At 39.9% G+C, this 27,452-nt stretch overlaps 1 protein-coding gene across 6 annotated transcripts in view; it reads right to left on the bottom strand.

The window, feature by feature from the left end:
* Nucleotides 1-27,452, bottom strand: part of CELSR2 (cadherin EGF LAG seven-pass G-type receptor 2) — a 118,947-nt gene that overhangs the window by 28,423 nt on the left and 63,072 nt on the right. For all 6 annotated transcript variants that reach the window (XM_087959953.1, XM_087959951.1, XM_087959952.1 and 3 more), the window contains exons 3-11: nucleotides 25,511-25,733; nucleotides 20,363-20,478; nucleotides 20,029-20,117; nucleotides 7,770-7,927; nucleotides 6,686-6,849; nucleotides 6,274-6,399; nucleotides 3,126-3,292; nucleotides 2,044-2,229; nucleotides 1,521-1,634 (exon numbers count right to left, since the gene is read on the bottom strand). In XM_087959953.1, coding sequence (XP_087816079.1) covers nucleotides 1,521-1,634; nucleotides 2,044-2,229; nucleotides 3,126-3,292; nucleotides 6,274-6,399; nucleotides 6,686-6,849; nucleotides 7,770-7,927; nucleotides 20,029-20,117; nucleotides 20,363-20,478; nucleotides 25,511-25,733 — 1,343 coding nt within the window. The remainder of the gene's footprint in view (nucleotides 1-1,520; nucleotides 1,635-2,043; nucleotides 2,230-3,125; nucleotides 3,293-6,273; nucleotides 6,400-6,685; nucleotides 6,850-7,769; nucleotides 7,928-20,028; nucleotides 20,118-20,362; nucleotides 20,479-25,510; nucleotides 25,734-27,452) is intronic.

Below are 27,452 nucleotides of genomic sequence, written 5' to 3'. Positions count from 1 at the left end.
CGCTATAGAGCACTGCACACCAGAACCACTAGACACAAGGACAGTTTTTCCCCGAACACCATCACTCTGCTAAACAAATAATTCCCTCAACACTGTCCAACTATTACAAAGTCTTCACTACTATTACTATTAATCTTCTCATCACTCCTTATCACCCATCCCCTCCCACTTGTGACTGTATGACTATAACTTTATTGCTTGTATCTTTACAATTTATATTGACTGTTTCCTAGTATGATTTGATTGCTTATTTGTATCCTATGCCTATTATTAAGTGTTGTACCTGATGATTCTTGACGAATATATCTTTTCTTTTATGTACGCTGAGAGCATTTGCACCAAGACAAATTCCTTGTGTGCCCAATCACATTTGGCCAATAAAGAATTCTATTCTATTATGTTATAGAATTGTGAATTGTATGCTACAGGTGGTCCTTAAATTGCAACAGTTCGTTTACTCATCATTCAAAGTTACAATGGAATTGAAAAAAGTGATTTCCGACCTTCACACTTACAACCGTTGTAGCATCCTCATGGTCACACAGTCAAAATTCAGATACTTGGCAACTGACTCATTTTTATGACAGTTGCAGTCTCTTGGGGTCATGTGATCACCTTTTGGGACCTTCTGACAAGCAAAGACTATGGGGAAACCATATTCACTTAACACCATGTTACAGCTGCAGTGATTTACTTAACAATCATGACAGAGGTGGTATTCAGCAGGTTCTGACCAGTTCTGGAGAACCGGCATCAGAAATTTTGAGTAGTTTGGAGAACTGGCAAAGACCACCTCTGACTGGAGATTTTACAGTATCCTTCCCCTGCCACGCCCACCAAGCCACACCCACAGAACCGGTAGTAAAAAAATTTGAATCCCACCACTGAATCATGACAACAAAAAGTCATAAAATGAGGCAAAACTCATTTAGCAAATGTCTTTCTTAGCAACAGAAATATTGGGCTGTGGTCATATGTCGAGGACTTACCTGTATGTGTTGTTGCTCATTTAAGATCTGCATAACGTAGACATGGCTTAGGACCTAGAAACATGCCTGCTTCATTCAATTTTCAGCAAAAACCAGGCTGGGGGATAACTCATCAGTACACAGCTCTGGTTGTTGGAGATTTCCAGACATAACCATTTCTAATTTATTTCTATGTATAGTTTTACCAGGGGTCCCCAAACTTGGCAACTTTGAGACTTGTGGACTTCAACTCCCAGAATTCTCCAGCCAGCTATGCTGAGTTGTACTGACACAGGTACATACTCCACAACAATCCCTCCCATTTACACAATTTCTTAAGCATGTCAGTTAGCTTCTTTGCTTAAGAGTGATGTGGTCTAATCAACTGGGCGTACCTCTCCCAAAACATATGGTCATTTATATAAAAAGCATCGAAGAAAGGAGAGTTGGAAGAAGTGCTGGAGCCTGCACTTGATGGGTCAATCATGGTATGGCCCATTGGCGCAATAACATCCAGAAAGAGCCATCAAGGCTTGTTCTTCACCCTCTCACCTGCATGCAACCCCGGAATCCATGCTGCAAGTTTCCTTTCTCCCCCAGTACAGCACCGATACTCAAATTCCGCATTTTTAGTCCACGAAGTTCACTACTAATGTTCGCCATCACCTGGAAGATAAACAGGCAAAGCAAACATCATTTTCCTTTAATTTCTTGAGGAGACCACAGTACTTATTTGCACAACACAGATCAGATGTTATAAACCATCAGGAGAGTGGTGAAAGCCAAGAAGAGGTGGGCTGGAATAAATTATTAAGATAGCTGTAGACCGATACTGAAGAATTTCATAGAATTAACTAACTATAAATCAAAATCTATAGAAAAAGAGCTAAGAGATTAGAGATAAAGTATATTAGACTACTAGGAATCAATTTAAATCTATCCCATAGATAGCTTTAGTTCCCCTGGACTAAATTATGCTACAAGTGTTACATTCAAGCTTTAGAAAATATACATAAATGCCAAATGATTCAGCCATTAGTTGACCATTGATATTGAGTTCTAGTGCTCACTGTACCTGGTGCAAACCGTAATCAAAAGCCATTATGGCTAACCACTGGGCTTCTGGATTGTCCCAGCTGCTATGCAGTTCCAATTGTAGGTGATGCCAGTCACCATCATTCACTTTCACCTGGTGTAGCCTCAATGCTGAAATTTGGCTGTTGGCTCGGTACACGGTCATCAGCACTGTGCCTTCATTTAACTGAGCAAAGAGAGAAGAACAGAACGAGTTTAGTTTTGAACCATGTTTTCACTGCAGAAGGCATTACCCATCTCTTTCCATCAAAGGGGGCTTGAAAAGAATGAAACAAGTACATAGCATCAAAGAAAGTCATGAGGCTTCTGATGATGCAAAGGATCTATAAACCATATCTCACCAACCTTTCTACTTCTTTTATAGAGCAGGAGACTCTAGATTCTGGACCAGGGGTGTCAAACTCACGGCGTCGCATTGTCATCATGTGACATATCATGACTTTTTCCCCCTTTGCTAAAATGGGGGGGGGCGTGGCCAGTGTGTGACGCATCTGGCCCTCAGGCTACGAGTTTGACACCCTTGTTTTAGACCCTTCTCCACATTTTAAAATCCCGCCACCTAGAGTCTAGAAAGTACACAGTTCCGTTCTTGCCTTTAAGAGGTATGGAGACGATAACTCCCTTTGGGACACTGAAACTGGACTACCTCTGGGGCAAAACTAAACCGTTCTCCACATTTTAAAATCCCCCCACCAATCCTCTGAAATGGTGCTGCAGAATATACAGTACATATTCTATCAATAAATGTTTGTGGGGTATTTTTCAGAATGCTAGGAGCAGTGGTGGGATTCAATTTTTTTTACTACCATTTCTCTGGGAATGGCTTGGTGGGCATGGCAGAGGAAGGATACTGTAAAATCTCCAGTCAGAGGTGGTATTTGCCGGTTCTCCGAACTACTCAAAATTTCCACTACCGGTTCTCCAGAACCTGCTGAACACCACCTCTGGCTAGGAGGCTGCTCCTAGCCCATGAGCTGCAAGATGCCCTGTTCTGTTGTAACACACAGTGCTTTTCTCTAGGCCACTAATCTGCAAGAGAACAGTAAAGTGTTGCCCACTCACCCAAAGTGTGATGGTAGAATGCTGCCCCGCTGCAGCACGGAGGAGGATACCATTGCTCTGCCTGGTACGAAACATAAGTCCAATGTGCCATGGAAGCGTGATGGTCAATGCCAAATTACTCCAAATCACCATACTGCTGCCCAAGAAACGCTGAGGACTTGTCATTTCTTCACAGAGAAAAAAAAAAGTTCAACAAGTGTATAAAATATTGCATAACAGAGCGTGTGTGTGTGTGTGTATGTGTATGTGTGTGTTCAGTGGACTATTCTTATATACTCATCATATTTTTTAAAATAGTGTTCCTTCAGCATTTTAGGCTTGAAGTATTCAACAATTCCACCCAAGTTCTAATCAATGATGTGATGATTTTTTTAAAAAAAAATCCTTAAAAATTAAGTACCCATATGGAGAAGCAGGAGAGAATTCTGTATTGTAGTCCTGCATTAGATAGGGAAGTTTGTGGGGATCCATTCTTTCTCTCCATTTTCTTGCTGTACAAATGGATATAAGATGGACCATACCCACCCTTTCATATGTTGGAGATATAAAATGAATGTGTTTGAACCCATTCCAATAGAAGGGCCTTCTGGTAACCACAAGCTCATATTCATATTATAATTTCTGGCCACTATATAGAACTGGCTTGCCGTTGCCTTCTACAGTGTTACATATTTGTACACACATCACAAAAGGAGGGAGAGAAAACATTTTTACATCCTTTTTGTATATACTTGTTATACAAGATTCAAGAAGAGGTAAGATGGTTTACGCCATTTCTTCTGGATTGCCAGAGCCTACTACCATATATACTCGAGTATAAGTCGACCCGAATATAAGCCGAGGCACCTAATTTTACACAAAAAACTGGGAAAACTTATTGACTCGAGTATAAGCCGAGGGTGGGAAATGCAGCAGCTACTGGTAAATTTCAAAAATAAAAATAATTAATTTGGGAAACGATCTCACTATCATGAAAGGTTTAATTGATTCACTAACCCAAAAGAAGAAGATGATGATGACAGCGGGAGGCAGGAGTCACTCTCTTCCCCTCCTCGGAGGCCCCCTGAGTCAGGAGTCACTACCGCCGGCGCGGCCCCAGTCCCGCCGCCTCGGGAAGGGAAAGGCAAAGCGCTTTTTGCCTTTCCCTTCCCGGCAAGGCTGTTGGGAGTCGCTGCCGCCGGAGGCCGCGACTCCACACCATTTTTTTTCAGAGGGAATCTGACTCGAGTATAAGCCGAGGGGGATTTTTTCAGCACAAAAAATGGGCTGAAAAACTAGGCTTATACTCGAGTATATACAGTATATTGGTTTCTTGATTGCTGAAAATGTGAGAACCAATAAACTCACTTTATAATTATCAACATTTCTAGTCATTAACATGTGGAAGGATGCTGACAAGGAAGTGAGGACCCAATTACAAAAAATCCTCGGGGAAATGGATTATGCAGATCCTTTCTAGTCAGGATTCAGGCTGAGGCATGGAAAAGAAATGACACTTCTTTAACAGATGAGCTATTTTAGACATCTGGATGGGTGGAGTGTACTCTTCTTGATTCTATTAGATTTTTAAGTGGCATTCAACAATATAAAGCAAGGGTCTTCAAATTTTGCAAGTTTAAGACTTGTAGACTTCAACTCCCAGAATTCCTGAGGTAACATGACTGGAGGAGGAATTCTGGGAGTTGAAGTCCACAAGTTTTAAACTTGCCAAGTTTGAACACCCTTGATATAAAGCTTGGTATTCTTTTGGACTGCTTGCAAAGGTTATGGTTTCGCTCCTATCTAAGCAAATTGTTTTAGTGGACTGCTATACAGGCATAGTATTCAAACCCTTGGTTGCTCTAATGCAGGGGTGTCAAACACGTTGTCATGGCAGCATCACGTGACATATTGGGATTCCCCCCCCCCCAGCTAAACTGGTTGTGGGCGTGGCCAGTGTGTGATGCATCCAGCTCATGGGCCGGAAGTTTGACACTCTTGCTCTAATGTTGTGGTACCACTGAGCTTTGTGCTCTCCCTGTATTATTTAACATTTATATGAAAACTTGGGAGAGGTCATCCATTGGCTTAAATGGGGTGTCACCCACATGTGTTCGACAATCAGTTATATATCACCCTACATATGCCATGGAAGTCTTGAACCTGGGCTCTAAGCCCTGGATGGAGCAAGACACACTCAGATTAAGCATTAGCTAATGGAGTTGTTTTATGTTAATAACTACCTAGACAGTCTACAAACATTGATTCCAAGGTTTACTTTTAATGGGGTTTTTCTCCCTCCCAAAGAGATGATTAGGGACTTGTGGTTCCTGTTCAAATAAGAGGCAGAAACCATGATCAAAGATGGCTTTGCTTAGTTCTATCTGGTATCCTCGTTATGATGATCCTACTTGGATCAGGATATCCTTACAATGGACCCACACCCCCTGATCACCACTTGCATTATATGCAGAACCGCCTTTAGAGATGTCTCAGAAGTTGGGTGTCAAGACCAATGTTGCAGAATAATGCTGTATTGACTGTTATTAGGCTTTTAGGTCCAATTTACAGATGTTAATTAATTACATGGTGTACCATCAAGACACATCAGGCACTGCCTTGTCAGAATTGATTCTGCCCATCCTGTCCAAATATCAAGGAAGGCTTTTATTAAGAGTACTTTCAAGAGTACACCCCAAAATCAAGTTCACCATGGAAACGGAAACAAACAAACAACTACCATTCCTAGATGTACTAATCTACAAAAAAACAGATGGCACACTAGGACACACCATATACCAGAACAAAACACACACCAACCGCTACCTCAACGCCCAATCCCACCACCACCCAGCACAGATAAACTCCGTGGCCAAAACACTAATATATATATATAATCTCTCTCTCTCTCTCTCTCTCTCTCTCTCTCTCTCCCTCTCTCTCTCTCTCTCTCTCCCTCCCTCCCTCCCTCTCTCTCTCTCTCTCTCCATCCAAGAATCTCCAGGGCATTAGCATTCCCACCTTTTCTTCTATTTCTTTTAATAATTAGAATAGCATATTTTCTGTTTCCTTGGAGTTAGGAAAGGTGTGATTTTCTGATATAGTTCCTGGCAATTAGCACATATGTCATTCCTAAAAAGCACCTTCTTTAGCAGCTTCCATCTTTTACCTTGTTTGCAGTCCTTGCCTCCAAAACCCAGGGGGCATTCACAGGTGAAAGTATCCCACTGGTTGACACAAGTTCCACCATTATGGCATGTGTTGGTATCACAAAAATTCCTCTTGGCAGAGCAGCCTGAAAGGAGAATGAAAGAATGCATTGGGAAGGATAGTAATAGAAGATTCTCCAGGGATTGGGAAAGCGCTTGCTGAATTTGCTACTGAGTAATGACTGAATTTGCTACTGAGTAATGAGGAGCTAAGTCATGAATGAAATTCATTCCTATGGATATGTTATACTGCAGACAATGGCTAGGGCCTGCTGAGGTGTTCTCAATAGGTGGTTGTCTGTTTACCAATTTCCACCCACAGAAACCCCACCATTTGCATCAACTTTCAATTCCCTCCTGAATTCATCATACCAGGCAAAGTTCCATTATTTGCAATGAAGTCAGCCAGGTCTACATCTTGATTATCAATCAGGAAGTCTCTCATGCAACCTATAAAATGCCGATTCCGTACTGGGAAACTTTCAGGAAGGTCAGGAATGCCACCCAGTAATAAGGGACCTGTCAAATCCAAGGATCTGTAAAGTCAAATTAGAGTTACTCAAGGGAAAAACATGGTCCAGGAAAAAAAAAATCTGCTTGAGAAAGTTGTTCTGACCTAAACACATATAAAGTGGTCATCAGTCACACATTATATTAAAAGAGTAGACGTGTGATCTCTGAATCACTATGAATCCAATTTATAGTAGAGGTTTATAGTAGAAGTTTGAGATTTTAGTAAATCACTATATCGCTGGATGTAAAAGTGCAGCAGCAGAAGATAGTGGGGAAGACTAAGGAATATAACAGGTGTGTCAAACTTGCGTCATCATGGCGTTGTCACATGACATATCGCAACTTTTCCCCCCTTTACTAAACGGAGCATGGGCATGGCCAGCGCGTGATGCATCCAGTCTACAGGCCACAAGTTTGACATCCCTGGAATATATCATCACCATCTCAAATGTCCTGCCCTGAATGTAGTCTTCACTTCTTAGAATTTTCAGCAATAGCCAAATTGACTGGGGTATTTGGGAGCTGAGGTCTGTTCATTCATCCAGAAGGCACTCGGGTTAAGGGAGACTAATAATAGCTGAACAGTGAAAAAATGTATTTTTGGAACATACAGTAGTATTAATTCTCATGGTTGCTATAGGTTTATGTCCTGCGTAGGCATCCATGCAATGTGTCAAACTACTAGCTTCCTATCTGCATGAATACCAACCAGCACATTAAAGCAGATGACCAATAAAATCTATAGTACTTCATATTCTCACATAGGGTGAAGTTGAGCCAGGGAAATTACTGAAATTAATTATAGCCCCACGGCTTTTCTTTCTGACAGCCATTTCCCCACTGAATAACTTCTGTAAAGTCAATCTGCTTTCACCCATCTCTATTCCATACTTATGATTACAAACTCATCAGGTGAATTTAATAGTGCTTGTAAAATTCTCACTTCTTTGTGCCTGATTGTGTCCCTTGAGCTGAACAGGAATAGTTTCCTAGAATAGAGCCAAATTTCAAGGCCACTGAAGTGTCACAGTCATCTACTGTCACCACAGCTACTTTCTCATCTGAAGGCCCCTGTGTAATTCCAGACGTCCCCAGGATAGGCTGTGAAAAGAAAGGAGAATTATGTTATAAAACTTCATGGTAGCCAATTAATGTTCACGACAGAAATGTTTTGATAGGGAAGTGCAGAATACTGACCAAAACCTGCTGAACAATGCAAATGCTCTCATACAGCTGCTCCCAAATTAAGATGAATCTAGTAAAAAAGCCCATTTCTAATTTTCACTTTGCATACTCTCTTTGCACCCCTCATGGCTGACTCAGGATGCACCATCCCCATGATAAATTGGCTTCTTTCAAGGTGTTTTTTTTTTTTTTAATTCCACACTTGTTTGTCTGAACCTGGAGCAAAGTTAGCCTTTTTTCTGCTAAATGTTAGGGCCTGTGAACAATTTGGTTTTCTACTGACTTTGCTCTTCTTTCACAACACCTGTCAGCTCCTGGCCATAATTAAGTATTTCTCAGCACTCATTTCCTTAACTATGCTAAGAAAGGAATTTAAACAACCTATCAGGCAACTCAATCTAAATCCTTCTGTTCACTTCCTAGTCAATGTCACAATATGAGAAAAAGAAAGCTGCTTTCCTATCTCCTATAATTTCTAAAGGAGTTCTTAACACTTGTAATCACTTTCACAATCACTGCAAAAAAAAATCCTGGCTAGGTTTTCTGTTTAAATAAACAACAAGAATGGAACTGAAGTGAGCCCTTAGTCTCTCTCCCATCAAACACCTGAAACAACCCCTCTCCCCAAACATACTTGTAGAAGGTGCAAACCGCAAATTACAACTAGGGTTGGGTCTATTATGACAAACATCAAGTTGCAAAGATGCCACCATGTTATCAGTAGCTATGGGTATAAGGAAGAGTCTATTTCCCAAAAATAGCTGGAAGATACTCTCCCACAAAATGCAATTACAGAAATAGGCAAATTACCACTGAGTGGATTGCATAGACCCATTCAAGAGAGAGAAGAAGAAGACATTGAAAATTTAAGAGAAAAACACAATGTTTTTCTCTGTTTTGTATATATCAACTTTCTAGCAGCATAGCTAGAAGTAACAATGTCCTGACTGCAGGCTAATTTCATTCCCTCCAAAGCAGTTAAGTTTATTGTAAATTGTCAAATGCACCTAAAACATGTACCTGAAAAAAAAAAAGTGGGGTGCAAGCACTTTCTTTCCATTTTCTTTTGTGTTGCATAAGGATGAGATTTTTATTCTGCCAAGGGACAGGATGCTATTTAATCCCAGTTTTCATGCTGGAGGCAGAACTGAATGCCTCATGGTGTTTTCCCTGGCTGATTTCTGCATTTCAAGGCCAGCAGAAGTGAACATGGTTGTGGTTGGCTTCAAACTAGATTGTCAGAGATTTGAAACAGATTTAAATTTATGCCATGTGAAAAGAATCCTTCGTATACCTCAGAAATACTTACAGGTTCAGTTAGATGGCACAGTTGTGCTTCTCAGGGAAAAAAATATGCACCGTGTGTCTGCTGGCTGTGATGCTAGAAATCATGGAAAACAGCTATGTTGGCAGCTTAATGTCGATGGCCAGGCACTTTCAGAACACTTGACAGAGTTCTGATACTTCAAACTTAACAAAGTGGTAAATGGGTGGAATTTTTCCCCAGTTGCTTCACCACAGGTATTTATTTATGAAGCAGTGGTTCAAATATGCACTAACAATGATAAAGTCAGAACCAGGAGCTGAAACTTGTTCTGATAAATGAGTTTATGACCCAAGATGAATGCATTCTATATGTTTGCCTGGAGAGAATTTAATGACCTAATCTTTAGAAATAGATCTGGCTGACTAATATGATGTCTTATCCTTGGCTATCAGCAGGTACTGCTTCACTTAGTTCCATCTATCTATCAGAATCGGTAAAACCTAAGTCTTTGCTCCCTCTTTCTTCTCTCAAAAATGAAAACAACAATTTTCTGTCCCAAACATCTGGAGATGCATGGAACTCAAATGTATGACTCATGTAATTAAAGCATCGAGCAGGCATCACAAAAAGGTGGGGTTTTTTGCAGTTTTATGGCTATGATGGATTTTTTAAACAATATATGTTGGGACAAAACTGATCTAGAAAAATACTAAGGTTATTACTAATAATTATTATATAATTATTATTATTATAATAATTAATAGTAGCAGTAATAATCTTAGTATTTTGCTAGAACAGTTTTATCCCAACATATATTGTCCCTTGCTATTCACAAACAGTTTATGGCTAATGTATGTTGGATAATTGAGAAAGCCAAAGAATACCAAAAAAGAAGTTATGCAAGTGGTCCTCACTTAATGACCACTCGTTCAGCCACTGTTTGAACTTATGATGATGATGAATTAGTGGTAGTAATCCTCAAAGTTCCAGCCATCACAATGTCCCTGAGGAACCAGAATGTAATCTAGGCATTCAATGACTGCCTTACAGTTATGACATTTCAGTATCCCAGAGTCATGTGCCACCTTTACTGTCACCATTTGTGACCTTCATTGTTGGATTCTGAAAGCAAAGCCAATGAGTTAGGGATGCTGGCAGGATGTAGCAAATGGTGGCACATCATATCCTGTCTAACAAGAAGTCAGGATTCACTGAACAACATCAACCAGAAGTACTGTAATTGCTGTCGCTAAGCAGCACGGTTATGTGATATTGTGTTTTATGACTGCAACACTTAATAATGGAAATTCCAGTCTCAATTGTTGTCATTAACTGAGGACTGCCTATATGTGCTTCATTGACTATAGGCCTTTCATTTTGTTGATCACATTGAACTGTGGAACACATTTATAAAAATGGAAATTCCAGAACTTCTCATTTCCTCATGAGAAACCTGCATATAGGTCAGGAAATCACAATATGGACAGAACATGCAAAACACACTGGGTCCAGGTTGTCAAATGACTATGACAAAACTGTATACTCTCCTCTATTAATTTAATCCATGTGTTGAATATATATCTTAAAGGAGGCTGGATTGGAAGAAAATTAGCTCAGTTCTAAAATTGGAGAGAGAAACATCAATAACCTACACTGTGCTACGCTATTCTAAAGTAACTACAGTAAAGGAACAAGTCAAGAAATACACCACAAACTAGCATTTGGTAGAACAGCAATGGTGATCTTAGAAAATATATTTAGATGCTGCGATGTTAGTCCAAAGTTCTCTCTTGAGGTACAAATGGCTATGCTCAGACACATGATGTGAAGATATAGCTCTCTGAAGGAAGGATCTAATGCTGGAGAAGGTAAAAGGGAAGAGGATGACCAGCAGCAAGCTGGATGGTCTCCATTACAGCAGCAATGGCTGCATCATTGAATAGAAAAGAATAGATTGTGTGATTGGACACACAAGGAATTTGTCTTGGTCAATGTACATAAAAGAAAGATACATTCATCAAGAGTCATAAGGTACAACATTTAATAATAGTCATAGGGTACAATAAGCAATCAAATCATACTAGGAAACAGTCAATATAAATTGTAAGGATACAAGTGACAAAGTTACAGTCATACAGTCACAAGTGGGAAGGGATGGGTGATAAGGAGTGATGAGAAGGTTAATAGTAATAGTAGTGCAGACTTTGTAAATTGGACCTGAAAAACCAGGTTAGGGACAGATCGTCTTGGAGACAATCTAACTATATGGTCACTAAGAAACAACACCAATTTGATGGCACATAATCAATTCACAAGCAGCATCCTTTGTGAAATTAGATTTTTTTCCCAGATGCAGTGGGCAGATGTTGATTCTGTAAAATCTATACTGTTTGCCGGTAATCAGTAATCAAAGCCATGGATAGATACATGTCTGGGTGCAATGGAATATACTGCTAATGAAGACCATAAGCAGCATGTTATTTATAAATGCAAACCAAATTTCAAATAAAACTCTCAAAATGGCACATATACCTGCTTAAAGTCAAGCCTTTAATAATTATGTGTTCCAGAATGAAAAGAACCAGAGTTGAGATGAGTGATTAGCAGCTGCCAGCTACAGCAGAATGTATTTATTTCATATGCTCTTATAAAATTATTCTTTATTTCTATTTCTAATTTATTTTAGGTTCTTGTTATGCAATTGTCTTTTTTGTTCATGAAAATTACAGGAAAGGGAGGAGGGGAACCAGATTATAACTTCCTTTAAGTAATCCTGTCGTTGTATATTTGCACTATTTTTTCCATTATCAAAACCAAATTCAGAAACAAGGAACATATCCAACTGCTGTCTAATGTTAAGATAAGTTGTGCTAGGTTTCACCTTAGAAACGTTTCCAGTTACATTAAGAGCTCTCGAAGCAATTCGCACCATTGTTTTGCAAAATGCCTATTGAACTGTCAGAACAACTTAAAGGTGTGCATTTTGTCTTATTAAATAAAAATAAAATCTTGTTATCTAGCATTCTCCCCACTTACGCTTTTCATTTTATATACTGCTGGAGGGACAGAATATCTCACAAAGAGACTCTTGACAAGGTGCTTGTTTAGGAAAATGTGAACAGAGAAGCATCTACAAAATCAGGAAAAGAGTAATCATGACTTAACCAGAGGTATCTGTTTTGGAAAATCGGTGAACAGATGAATGTGTCAGATTAAAAATCTATTCATATTTTTTTTCTTTTTCCTTTCTGGAGATAGTTACTAAAGCATACAGAAAAATTCAAATGAACTCCATTTGGGGCGATTATTTGTAGGCTTGGAGATCACTCTTAGTTCTTGCTGTTGATTTTTCTTATTGCTGCTTTTGATCTTTTATTTTTCTTCCTTCAGGTATAAAATGTTGAGCCTGCTTATGAGGCTCAGATGGTAATTTAATTATATATCTTTTTAAAATATGGTACAATTTCTTTTCATAAATACATTTTTTTTTAAAAAAAGAAAACCTCCACAAGGCATTCACTTTGCCTTTTAACTAACACAGCATGAGCATTTCTTTTGGACTCTCTCTCTCTCCCCCCTCTCCGTCCCTCCCCTCTCCCTCTCTCCCCCCCCCTTTTGTGTTCATCCGTCATGGGGCTGGCCTATCCTACACATTCCTTGTCCCTTGAAGGGAAAACCCATGGGTCACCAGTGGCAGTGTGGTTGCATGAAGGCCTGGACTACAGTAGCTGAAGAACGATTCAAAAGCCTGGCTCAGGAAACAGGCCAGTTCCAGACAAAAGGAGTGAAGACAGCTACGGGGGTGGGGGTGCCCATAACAGCAGGTCACAGCACAGCACCAAGGGATTGGCAGGCAGCCCAAATCTTCCCTCTGCCTTTGAGTCACTCCTTCTCTCCAAACATGCAAAGCAAAATGGGAGAGCGGAGAGGGAGGAACTCAGCTTAAGGTTCAGAGCACAGCCCCCACACTTCAGCCCCAGGCAGATCCACGCAAACTCCTCAGAGTTGGAGCTAAGCTTAAATTTGCCTCAGATCAAGTACAATCTATATGGTGGCTTTTGCAAATGGCGGGCACATGGCAAAACAGAGACTTTGGTCTGAAAACTCTACAGGAGTGGGATTAGTAGAAGACTGCAGCTGCCGATCCCTCTTTCGTGCAAGCAATCGAAGCAACAGGCACCCGTGCTTTCAAACTCCAGGCACACATACCTACTTTTGGATAGCTGACACTCAGAGACAAGTTCCACAATACAAAAGGCAGCATATGTTTTCCCCTCTGTTTTGCCCAGAGGCAGTTCTTGTTTGCCACAGGTTATTAAACATGGGACTTTTACTTCTCTGGGATAAGATTACAGTATTTTGGAATTACTGTAGCTTGAAAGATTTGTGAGCCTGGGTAAACCGAACTTCTCCATTCTGCCATTCAAACATTTTAATTGTATAGTGAGGGGTCCTCGGCTAACCCACTGTGACAAGTGACAAAGGAGCTCTCTCTTTTTTTTTCTCCGAGTCATTATTCCCAACCTCCTCCACATCTGGAGGACATCAGTCTGGTGAAAGTGCTTGATATCTGACCACAGAGAAAAAGAACTCATGGAAAGTAAAAGCAACCAGAGGATTGCTTTGATTACAGAGGACTCCAGGAAATCCAATACAAAAGAAAACAGGAGTTATATGTATGAACTTCAGTTTCATACAAACTTTCATTGGGTTGTAGAAATAACCATGGTAAACCATGAAAACAAGCGATGGCTGCACCATGGCCTTTTAGAGGGAAGAAAACCCTTAGTTCCTTCTATTGTTGAGGAACTAAGAATGCATTTTAACAAACGATAAATGCAAAAGTGGGCATTTTAGAAAAAAATACAGTTACTGCCACAAATGAGTATCTAAACCAGAGATGTGCAACTATTGCACCTTTATGATCTGTGGACTTCCAGGAATTCTGGGAGTTGAAGTCCATAGGTCATAAAAGTGCCATAGTTGCCTACCCCTGTAGGTAGAGGAGGAAAAATTTCTCAATATAGGATTCCTGATAGATCTATAGCAGGGGTGTCAAACTCAAGGCCTGGGGGCCAGATCTGGCCCACAGGGTGCTTAGAATGGGCCTGTAGGGCCGCCTTGGAAATAGCGAAGGACTGGTTCATGGTGCCTGCCAGCAAAAATGGAGTTCATCCCTCCCGAGCTCCATTTTTGCTGGCAGAGGGTTGCATGAGGCTGTCACAGCCAATAACCAAGCTCAAGAGCTTGTTTTCGCTAGCAGAGCGCTCCCCCCCCCCGACATCATGCTGGCTATGCCCATCCTGGCCATATCCCCCCCACCCAAGGTCAAACACAACCCTAATGCGACCCTCAATGAAATTGAGTTTGACACACCTGATCTATAGGAAGAAAGCTCTCATTATTATCAAAAGAATCTTTCCTGTTCATATACATAGTAGCACCAAGACCACACACACATGAAAGTAATCATTGTTAGAACTGTAAGAGGAAATGACACATTGGGAGTTCCTTTTTAACCTGCCAAAAAAACAGCCAACTGAAAGTTGCTATAGTTGTTTCTTTTTCAGGAAAGGTCCAGTCTCTGTGAAACCAAAGTCTTCACATAATATATCCAAAGTACAATCATTTGAGCCTGGTCAATTATGCCTTGAGTTAGAATTCTAGGTTTTGTTTAATTATTTTGTTTAATTATTATTGTTCATTTTCTGGGCTAGCGGGGGCATTCTCAGGAGTCTTCTCCAATACTGAAGTTAAAAAGGTATTCTTAATGTTCTGCTTCTTCAAAGTCTAACTTTTGCTTCCCTAGAGCACCACAGGGAGGCCATTGCCTGCACAATTCTAATATTTCTAAGTATACAAACATCATGGCATTTGAAAATATTTTTCAAGGCCTTCATGGGCTACTCTGTCAAATGTTAGTATGCAGCATTTTTCTTGAGTATTGGTTCCTTTACCGTTGATAGCTGGACTCCAAAGGCAAAAACTAACCAGTATCTTCATTGTCTGAACTTGCTGTCATGAGTTTGGTCTTCCCTATTTTTCATCTTAGTTCCATTTTTTTCCACCCTGCACCTTCACTTTCATTACTAGAGCTTGCTAATTCTTTGCCTCTTCACTTACCAGAATAGCATCACCAGCATAGCATAGGTTATTAATATTTCTTCCTCTAATTTTAAAATCCTGCTCATCTTCTTTCAATCCACCTCCCCCCAATATATATTCTCCACGTAAATTGAATAAGGGGAGAGGATACTGCCTTGTGCCAGTCCTTTAACTGGAGCCAGTGTGTTTTGCCACCTTCTGTCCATTCTGTGGTTTTCTGACCTGTGAGTAGATTTTACATGAGTGCAACTATGTATTCAAGGATTCCAATTTTTCTAAACATATTCCAGAGATAACTAAAACCAAAACCAACACTTGGATATACTGTATCTTTCACCTACAAGCCACAACAAAAACAATAGGGACTGGCATATGGACAGCAATATGGTTTTCTGCAGATTTGCAAACGGGAGGGGAACACTTTAACTGAGCTATAGGGAAAAACCCTTAATCTTCTTTACTGTATCCTAGTAGAATCATGCTTTACTGTTTTTCATCCTTCTATAATGTAGTCTTAGTAAGTCTTATCTCTCTGTAAGTTCATGGACATTCTGCATTTTAGATTTAGAAGGGGGTGCTTTCTTTTCACTGGCTATAGGAAAACAGGAGTGAATCTTTATACAGCTCTTAAGCCCTTAAGTGCATATATGCGCACAGAAACGCACACAATCTGTCATTAAACTAAGTTAGACGTACCAATAAGCCTCAAGGCAATGCCTAGGAGGACATGGAGCAAATATACTGAGGGCTGTTCTTTGGATCCACTTACTGACACAACGCAACAGAGAAACTGAGAGCCAAGAAAGCCAAGGTTAGCCACAGGTATACACAATGAGCTATCACACTCTTTTCAGTATAGGAATAGTTGGTAGAAATAGCACATTTTGCCCTAATTGGAAAGCCTTCTGCTCATTACAAAGAAAGGGGGAAAAAGAGCCCCACTTCCTGTGTGTCCTAGCTTCCAAAGCTAGGATAAAGAGACAAGGCACCTTCAACAATTAAGCAAGCTCTCACATGTTTGGACAGAGATTCACAGTGGTTTTTAATAAGCTGTATTTATTGCTCTGAAAGAAACAGCAGGGCTACCTTATTACCACTTGACAGGCATGGCACTGAAACCCAGAGCTTGCTCACTTTATCAAGCACTCCAAATACTGGAAGCTTAGCCACTCTTATAGATACTTAAAGGACCACTTTTGTCAAACCTCTCCCCAGCTTCACCTCTGCCTGCCACAGTGTGCAGGAAAAACAAAACAAAACAGTAACTATCCAAAGAACCAACAGTAAAAGCTAACACATCTTGGTTTCCAGCCAGGATAAGCCAAGGGTAACATATTTTTAGTTTGTGGGAAGGAGGCCAGGGAGAGAGTATCCCTTTATCTCCTGTGTAATTTGCATGAAAGCTGTTTTTTTTAACGAAAATAATATTCTGACAATCCTTAGAGTCATAACTCACAGGACGCATTTTATTCTTGCAATGAAAGGTAGAAGGGAGAGTCACAGAATTATTTTTTCTTCAAAAATATCCGGAGCTGATGCAGGTTTGACTTGGTGTAACAAAATATTGTAATGCTTCAGCCCAAGTTATGGGACTCTAGATCAACACCAACATGCTTCTTAAGAACTTTTCATTGACAAGCTACTGACAACAACCTATGAAAGCACCTTTGATTCCAGTTTTGCTTTTTTACATTATAACTTGTCAGGCACCTATCCTTTTAAAACAAGGGTGAAAATTTGGGAGGTGGGGAGGAAGAAATTGCTCTATGGCACTAGCTGGAGGCACTGGTAGCACGTACCCTCCCACATTAGTTAGCAAGAGCTGTCTGCTGGCGCACAAGCACTGTGCTTGGGTGAAGTACCCACAGGCAATCCAGCTCATCAGTGCTGACACCTGTACAATATTCAGAAATATTCCCAGGAATGGGAGGAACAACACCCATCCCAAATAAAGTGCTCTCAAATTAGAACATGGAGCCAAGCCAGACTCCTCTAAAACTCTAATTCGTCACAAAAAAATGTGGTTCTGTTTTATTGCCACCTTCGACTTCTGCATTTGATGGGGAAATGAAATAAGCACCGGTCAAACAAATGCAGCTCACAACAACAGATGGCTAATTGTGCTGTCTAACATGGCATTTATCTAGCATGATGTCAATGCTAAATAAGTGTCAAACAGTTGTAGTGATTGTCTGATCCCTTTTTTGTGTGTGTAGCAGAAGTTCTTGCCTAACAGGCACTGTAAGCAAGTGAGAGGAATGCCTGTTAACTAGGCTGGATCTTGGCATCAGAATTTTCATTCAAGCTCTGAAAGACTGAGGTCCTGTTAGAGCATCGTCGTGAAACCATTTAGGAGTCTCAATTCAACATAACATGTATAGCTGAATTAGTTTCTCTGTCCAAATCCCACAAGAGCATAATTATTAAAGCTGAATGTTTATGAAGTAAGTCAGTGTCATGAAAATCATTCAATAGGATGTTCCAGATCTGCTTTTTCAAGATGCAACTGCTTAACATTATCTTCTCTAAATGGATCTTGCCTGTCTGACGTGATCATCTAGGAAGTGGATGTTTGAAATCCCAATTCCTTGAGAGGTGCAAGAGACATGGACCTGGAGAACAACCTTATCTGTTTTTTGTCCCAACACAATGGAACAACGTGCTCTTAGAGGTATCCCTGCTCTCTAGCTCTCAGATGAGACAATGGAAGAAATGAAGACCATTCTCTTAAGGGACTTTTCATTCTGAATTTTAATGATGAAATGGGCTGCCAGGTTTAGTACAACCTTATTTTGATTTGGTTTTATTGTGAAAGGTTTGTGGATTTTATGATATTTTATGGGATTTGATACTGCATAACTCCTCAGAATTTTGGAATATGGGAGTAAATAATTAATTGCAGCAAACAAATACACAAGTCTGCTTTAAAGCTTTTCCTGAAGTTCTTTCGGCAGTTGCCAGGATAACCGATGAGGTGAAATGCTTGCTCTTTCCCTCAACTAGTGAACTCAGGAGAAAAGTCTTCTGGACATGTAAATGCATATTTATAATGCTTTAGGAGAGCCTTGAAGCAACCATGATGAGCTTTTGAGTATCTATGGCTCCTCTGTGGCTTCAATATGTAGTTCTACTTCAAATAATTTGTTCAGGACTTCTCTAAACTGATCTCTTTAGATGCTTTCTCACATCAAGTGGGCTGGTCTGTGATCAAGGTTTTTGTATCCTTCAACTGATCTTTAGATTCAACTCGTCACATTCAAGCAGAGGGTCCTGGATGAATTGGATTAACATGATGACTTTTGGAAAAGTGAATGAAAATGTACAGAAGCAATGGTAATTCCCCAGGTCAACTAGGAGACAGCACACAGGAATCTGGCTCAAAAACAGTAACTGTGAGAGGGACCTTGGAATCTTAGTGGACAATGACTTACACATGAGCCAGCTGTTTGCGGCAGCAGCCAAAAAAGTTAATACAGTCCTTGGTTGTATAAACAGAGGCACAGAATCAAAATCAGGTTAAGTATTAGTACTGCTTTATAAATCCTTAGCAAGACCACACCTGGAATACTGCATCCAGTTTTGGATACTAGATTACAAAAAAGGGTGTTGAGACTTTGGAAAAAATGCAAAGAGCAACTAAGATGATGATTAAAGGCCTGGAAACGAAAACAAAGGCCTGGAGAACAGTTACAGGATTTGGGTATGGCTAGTCTAGAGAAAAGAAGGACAAGGGGTGACATGATAGCAGTATTCCAGTATTTGAGAGGCTGCCACAAAGAAGAGGGGGTCAATTTATTTTCCAAAACACCAGAGGCCAGGACAAGAAATAATAAAAGCAATCTTGAATTAAGGAGACACTTCCTAACAGGACAATTAACTACTGGAACAGCTTGCCTTTAGAAGTTGTGGGTGCTTCATCACTGGAGGTTTTTAAGTAAAGCCTGTACAGATACCTATCTGAAATGGTAGCATCTCCTGCATGAGGAAGTGGTTGGACTAGAAGACCTCCAAGATCCCTTCCAGCTCTATTCTGATTGAATTATAGAGCACAGGAGGACTTCCCTATTGCTCTTTCCCCTCCCCCAGATTAGTATCATTCCCTCCATTCCACCCCCACCCACCAGCTATCAATGCCATTCCATTCCCCTGGGCAGCCTTTTCAGGCCCGTGCTTATTAACTGAAGCAGGCTGTGACAATTGCACCAGCTGTTCACCTCTTCTTGCCCCCTGTCATCATCCTCCTATTTAGCGATTGGCTTCTTGGACTCAATCATGCTGGGACCACCACAGTTCTCTCTCCACTCCCCCCTCCCCGCCATGCTTCTGTGTTTAGAGCACTATGAATGCTAATAGCTGGGGATATCCGGCAGTTTACAGGAGCCGAACATTTTCAGGCAGCCATCCTGACAATGACTCCACAGTCAAAAGCTTCTTTTAGTTCTTGAATGTTTCATGGCCATGGAAAATACCCAGCTCTTCCCCTAACAGCAACATCTCCAACTACAGATAATGACATGGTACCCAGGGGGATACTAGTGGGAAAATTGGCATAAAATGAGCAGAATAGTTCAGAGATCCCAAGGTGATTGCTATGCTGGTTACTTCAACACTAGGCCTGTTGCAGTTCAGCACAAAATAATCTTACCTTGTTATAATAGTGCAGGTGGACGGTGTGCCACTGTCCATCACTCACACCTCCTGGAATGAATGGGGCAACAGTGCTTGTGGTTTCTCCTGAAGGAAAGATGAAACACCACTCAGGTTTTAAAAATAAAATCTGAGGAAATAAAAGAATAATTTCCCCATCGTTTTACAAAGATTCTGAGAAGCGGTGAGGGCACCAAAGTTATAGCATGCTGAGTGAAGGAAGTAAAGAATATTATTAAAGATTTAGAAAAATAAGGCACAGAAAATACAACCTAAGGTGGAATATTTATAAACCAAAATAAATTGACAGATATACTGGAGAACAATCATACCTGCTGAGAAAGTGAGCTGAACTTGCTCTTGAACGATTTCCAATGCAACAAAATCATGCCGTTCATTGAAACGCCCATTGTAGAGGAGAAGGCCATCCCGTTCCTTAGTGGCAAACCTGCCCCAAAAGAAGAGAAAGACGAATCTCATTCCAAGCATTCCAATGCCCATTGCAAGATGTTCATAAGAACTAAAGTGATTTGTAGGATGTGAATTATTAGAATTTTTGTCTGGTCAGAAATCTTGCAATAGCTTCGAATGCCTTATGAAATGAAATGATGAAAAAGGAGTTTAGAAAAATCCCACACAAATTGTATCCCGAACTGTTATCACTGGACCCCATATGTTTACAAACAATTTTCTTCTGAAAACATTCAGACAATGAGAGATTATATATAACATCCCCAAATACAGACAGATTGCATGTGGAATTCACACGATTTATTACGTAGACATTTTGGAGATATCTTGCCTCAGAGGAACTGGTGGTTGCTAAGTGCCATGGTTTACCTAAGGAAGCAAGCTGGATCTAACAAAGGCATTCCTTTGTGATTAGACATGTAGTTTCTTCATACAAAGGAGTGCCCAAAAGGCTGGCTCAGCTGTGACTCATCCTGGAACTCCCCCCACATACCCTCCATTCATTCATATTGGTTGCATTGTGACTGTATATAAATAACAAGTAAGAGTAAGGAAAGGGACAATGATAAGCATGAAATAATTTCTCCAATGTCGTTGGAAAGGTCTTCAAAGTTGTGGAAGCGATCAGCGAGAAGTCAAAAGTGGTCATTTCAAACGGTTAGTGATATGCTGGGAAAATTATGAGAACTTGGTTACTACTCCCAAAATCAAGACTATAGAGTCGTATCTTATTACTGGGCACATAATGACAAGAAGGATCAAGTCTCAGTCATAGTCCTTAAAGAAAATTCCAAGATAGCCCAGGATATATTTATAGTCTTGAGAAAGAGGCAAGAAAGCACGGCATCCAGGTCAAGTTCAAGAAATGGGACAAGAAGAGCAAGATTTCTCTTAAGTGCAGCAAGAAACTAAGATAACAGAAATAGAGATTAGTGGGCAAATTGATCCTATCGTATTCAGAAAATGTTTTGGAAGAAAAGCACAGCTTGGGGGAAAGTGCTCAGTGTTTTAAATTAGAAGGTTTTGCTAGCTAGTGATTAAAGCTCTGGCCAAACAATCTAGAAACTAGATTCTGCTTCATACACCACATCTTAACTTGTAGCCTCACACATTCTTCTACTCCTTATTTCATTAGATGAGCTAGGAGGAGAAAATGCACTGATGGGTTACTTTGGGAAAAGAAGTGGGATGTTCAGTTGATTTACAGTACACTACTGCTTGTAGGTGTTGTATAGTGAAACTTCTACTTTCTTAATGTAGCGGTCAGTTTTTTGGCCATCAGCAAACACAAAATTCCAAAATGTACATTTAGATTCAGATACTCATTAACTTCCACGTACTTATGAAATCAACCCCTACCAATCTATTTCAACTTTAAGATTGCTATGATGCCATTTTTAGGTGCCCTCTCTACTGCGCTACTGGTGGAAGATTTTATTAATTTTCCCTTCCACATTCATGCATGTCCACTTTAACATAACTGCTGGTTCTCCAGAGCAAATTCAGCTGATCACCAGGCACTCAAAGGTTGCTCACTATGATTTAGTCTAAAGAAATGGAAATAAATCTTCAGGAAAAAACACTATAATTAGGATGATCTTTTCTTTAATTAACTATGCATACTGAGATATAATTGTCTATATAGTCAGAGCACCAAGTGGTGGTTTTTGTTTTTGCTTTTGCTTTCTACAATCTTCTGGTAGAACAAAGAACACCCATCTACTGGTTTCAATCCTTATAGCTTCCTGACACCAGATCAAAAATGAAATCCGGTAGAAAAAGGAATTAAAAGGATCCTAACAAATAAGCTTAGAGGTGTCCAATTATTCCATCTTCTCTCTTCTGATAAATATAACAAGAGTTATATCATCTTCTTATCTTCTCTTACATTTCAGAGACATCAATATGCCCACCTATCAACTGTAGTTAAACTGAATTAAATCCACGAAAAATGGATAATTTATAAATTTAGTTGATTATTTTATATAATTTATAGAAATACATTATTTCTGAGCATGAAAGTCTTTAAAGGCTCCCAATGATTTTTAAAACATGCTTGTTAAGTAATAATTAATTTTTAAAATAAGCACCAGCTCGGAAAAGTCAGAAAGCACAAACTGTACAAATTATATATCTTCATTAATTTCTACCACCTTTGAATTCTAGTGTACCTATTTTATACATTTCATGATCAGTATCCATACATTGAGAAAGATATACCATGCTCTCTTTATAAAACTACACATTCACAGGTTCATTTAATATATAAGCTCTTTATTACTACGGTAGTTCTGAATGTTTCATTTGCCCTGCACAAATCAACCTTGTGAAATAAGAAAGGTGCAGTGTACCTACTAAAGAAATTTAGAACCCCTCTCCTAAATTGCCATTCAGAAAATTGAAGATGGTCAGTTAATATTTGGACTGGCCTAGGGAATCTAGGGCTGCTGCTGATTAGTTAAAGCAACTTATCTTAGTATTTAAAAAAAAACATATTATAATTAAACGCAGCCAACTGCCAACTACCAATTTCTGCATGGCTGCAAGTTTTCCTTTTATTATTGCTATTTCAAATACACACTCATCTATTCATCTAGGAGCAGAAACACATTCTGTTCTTATACCTGCATATATACTTGGGCTCTTAAGTATCTCAGTGGAATATGTGAAATTACACCTGCTCAGCACATTCTATTTTATTAAGGTTGCTAAAGAGTATTTTGTTCTGATCTACCATGTGAAGAATAGAGAGACATTTGTAACACATATAAGGTTGGTAAAAAAAGAGAGAGAGAGAAATATGTGCTTCATAACTGATTATCCAATAGTAAAACTGTGTGTGTGTGTATTCTCTCCCTATGTGAATTACTATAGAGGTAATCCTCGGTTTATGACCACAGTTGAGCCCCAAATTTATGTTATTAAGTGAAACATTTGTTAAGAGTGTTTTGCCCCATTTTATGACCTTTCTTGCCACAGTTGTTAAGTGAATCACTGCAACTGTTTAGCTAGTAACATGGTTGTTAAGTGAATCTGTCTTCCACTTTGACTTTACTCATCAGAAGGTTGTAAAAGGCCAATCACTGCAACCGTCATAAATATGAATCAGTTGCCAAGTGTCTGAATTTTGATCATGTGACCATGTGATTGCTGCCACAGTCATAAGCGTGAAAAACGGTCCTAAGTCACTTTTTTCAGTGCCACTGTAATTTTGAACGGTCAAATAAATGAATTGTTGTAAGTTGAGGCCTACCTGTATTCAAGAATAGAATGTTTCTCAAATCAGGCATCAACCATTCTTGGTTTTGTCTCTTACCAAGATCTATTTTTCAGTGGTATCTGAAATCAGCACAGAGCCCCATGCAGGAGGCTCTTCCTCTTCAAACCAAAATGTGCTCCCAGATTACCAAGGGGCTGACTTATTGGAGGAACAACCCCTTCTGCAGGAGGTGGGAAATGAAAACAGTGAATGGTGAACCTGTCAGAGCTGAAAAATATAGTTTTCATCCGAGCAAAGCAGATCTCCCTTTCCCTTGTGACCACACACAGAATTGCTCTCCTGGGTAGATTCGTTTTAGACTGTCAGCACTTGGCAGTTTCTCCCCATCCCCCGCTCTCCACATACACACATACACAGTCCCAGAGGAAAAAGTGTGTGACAAGTATATAGAGCAGAACTGGAGATCACTGACCCTTCGCCGGGGACAAAAAGGCTTTGGCTGGCTGGCTTCTTTGTGCTAGGCTAACAAAAAGGATGGGATAGGAATAATTATGGATGGAAAGGCCAGGAAGTGGGGAAGGCTCCATAATCTCATTAGAGCTCAAGCAAATAACATCCTTAGGACAAATACAATACTTATATGCCCATTTACACTGAAAGGACAGAATGAGACGTGAGATACACAAATCTCAAAATTTTTGCTAGGTGTCCCTCTAGTAAAAGCTCCTTTCTAGATTGATAGTATTGCTAAAATAGAAAGAGGAAGACATTTGGCCATTCAACAGGTAGCACAACACATCTGAAAAATGGAAGAAAACAGATCCAAGAAACAACACGGTTTATATGGTCCAGATGCCTGTAGTAGCTCTCAGCCTCCATATATATATAAACACCCACAAATCAAATATAGACAGCAATTGTTGGGAGTGGGGAGATATATAGTTCTCATTTTTTCAGAGATGGACCTATACAAGTGCAACACCATCAGTGTTTACTTCCTGTTGTGGGTAAGAGTCTAGAACTCAGTATCAAACTCACGGCGTCGCATTGCTGTCACGTGACATTTCACGGTTTTTTCCCTTTGCACAGCTGGGGTGGGCGTGGCCTGCGTGTGATGCATCCGGTTGCCAGTTTAACCCCCCTGGCCTAGATCAAGGTGGTTCCCCTGATATATATTCAAGTCTTTTTAAATTGTCCAAAACAACAGCATGAAGAAAACACGCAGAAGATTAAACAGATTTTTTTTATCAAAACTTTTAAGACCACAATTATAAACACATTTAATAGAAGATGATCCATCTGGACATAATGGGACTTTTTTTTTTAACTTACAGAACTTATTTTCAATGAAAGTGAGTATATTATCCAAGGAATTATAGTCCATCTAATTTGGCTTCAAAAAGGGGGCGAATTTCCCCCCAAAATTTTTACTATTTGCAAATGTTTAATTCTGTAATATTATATTTTGAAAATTCATTAAACATTTATACTTTTCTAATTATATTTTATGTTTAATATATTTTTCTCAGGACTTCATATTGTATCCATTTTTTAAAATTTTTGAAAATGAAATAGATGTTTAAAAAACAGGGATAGTTACGAGGGTTACCCTACTGGCTCATAGTACAGAATGTCAGAAAAATTTAAGGAAGGACAAAATAATATATCTATTATTGTTTTACATGTAAGTATAAAATACATATAAGTACATATACGCATATAAAAGTACATATAAGTGCAAAACTACTGTATCTTGGACTTCTTTTTCCCCCCTAAGCCAAGTACTTACGTGAGAACAATGGTGAAATGGAAGCGTTGGCGCAGCCCTTTAAAAGTAAGGAAGGAATGGCCCGGGAAACTCCGGGTGTTCATCTGACAGTATGGCTTCTCATAGTCTCCAGAAAGGCAGTCACACTTGAAACCACCCACCAGCAGGTTGACACAGGTGCCACCATTCTTGCAGACACCAGGGGTACAGCGGCCCAACCGGGAATTCATTTCACAGTTCTCTCCTGTAGCAGAAGCAAAGAGTATCTATCAACAAACATACACATTCTCCAGCTGTCTTCTCCATAATTCTTAACATTTGTTAACTTTCAAAGCTACTCCAAACCCAACTGAATTTCTTCCCACAAATATACCTGAAGCATAGCATTTGGATTTGGTGGCAGAATTATATATACTACTAGCAGTATTTATACCATTTATAGGCTACATAACTCCTGACTCTGAGGGGATTACACATTAAAACTAAAAAAATACAAAACATAAAAGGAAATCATGAGATGCTCTCAAAACAACATATAGTAAAACCACAGGCATATCATCCAGCGGGGGCTTAATTCTATCCAAATCCTGGAAGCATAGCCCATCTTCCTGAACATCATCAGAATGAGAGCCATTTGGATCTCTGAATAAGTATCATTCCAGAAGGCAGCCACACTTTCTGAGACCTACATTATGATATTGCTTAATTAATAAGGCATGGAGCACCCCACCCACTCTCCCTGATCACACTGGGTAGGCAAAAACAACCAAAGAGAAGTGGTCCCTCAAAGAAAAAAAGGCTCTATGCCATGAAGAATTTTATAGATGATAACCAGCACCTTGAATGGCTCCCAGAAGCCAACTGGTAACCAGTGCAGCTCACAGAACAGTGTGATCACACAGAAATAATGAAGCATGCCCCACACTATCCAGGTTGTTGCATTCTGGACCTCCAAGTGACGGTCCCAAGTAGAGCACATTACAGTAATCTATTTGTGAGGTGACTAGTGTGTGAGTGACTGCCTGAAAGCCTTCAGGTTTAGGAAAAGTTGCCAGTGGCGCATTGGGTACACCTGTGCAAAGTTCCACTTGGCCACAGCTACCACCTGCTCTTTGAACAGAAGCTGTCAATTGCAGTATAACTAAGTTGCATACCAATCTTGAGTGGTGAAACGCAATCCCATGCAAGATCAATAATGTACATCCTCAGACCTAGATGATCCAAATATTTGCAGCTACTCAGTCTTGTCAAGATTGAACCTGAATCTGTTCCTCCTCGTCCAGACATGCAGAGGCTCTAGACCCTGGGACGTGACTTCAATGGCATCATTTAGTCAATCTGGGATTGAGATGTATTATTGGATGTCACCATTGTTATGATAATACATGACCCAAAGGTTATCCGTGTACATGTTAAACAGAAGGGGTAAGAATTTTGACCCTTGTGGTACCCCATCAGTAGAAGGCTGTAGGCTTCATCTCTCCTCCATGTTAACATCTGGAACCAGTCACAAAGAAAGAAGAAACACTGCAAAATGGTGCCCTTTCCAAAACAACTTGCAGCCAGTGCAGAAGGATATCATAATTAACATTATTAAAGACATCAAGGAGCACAAAGAAAAATGCAGTACCCTCATCCTGGCTCCACCACAGGTCATCAAAAAGAACACCCAGGTTTGTCTCCATACTGTGATCCGGCATGAAAACCAATTGAAATGGGTTCAGATAATCCACCTCCTCAAAGATCTTCTGGAACTAAAGTCCAATCACCTTCTCCACAACCTTTCCTAAAAGGGGATGGTTGGAGGCTGGATGGAAATTGTCTAGAATCTTTGGAATCATAAGTAGCATATTGAGGGCATCCCACACTCACCTTTAAGACTGAGGGCACAACTTTCTTCCTCAAAGAAGCAGATGTCACTATATTGGCTCAATAACTACCTTCTCCCCACTTTTCAAAGCCA

This window comes from Notechis scutatus, chromosome 3 (assembly GCF_049901735.1).
Source record: "Notechis scutatus isolate UNSWTSFEM ecotype Mainland chromosome 3, rNotScu1.2, whole genome shotgun sequence".
Lineage (NCBI taxonomy): Eukaryota > Metazoa > Chordata > Lepidosauria > Squamata > Elapidae > Notechis > Notechis scutatus.
This window is presented reverse-complemented; position numbering and strand designations above follow the sequence as displayed.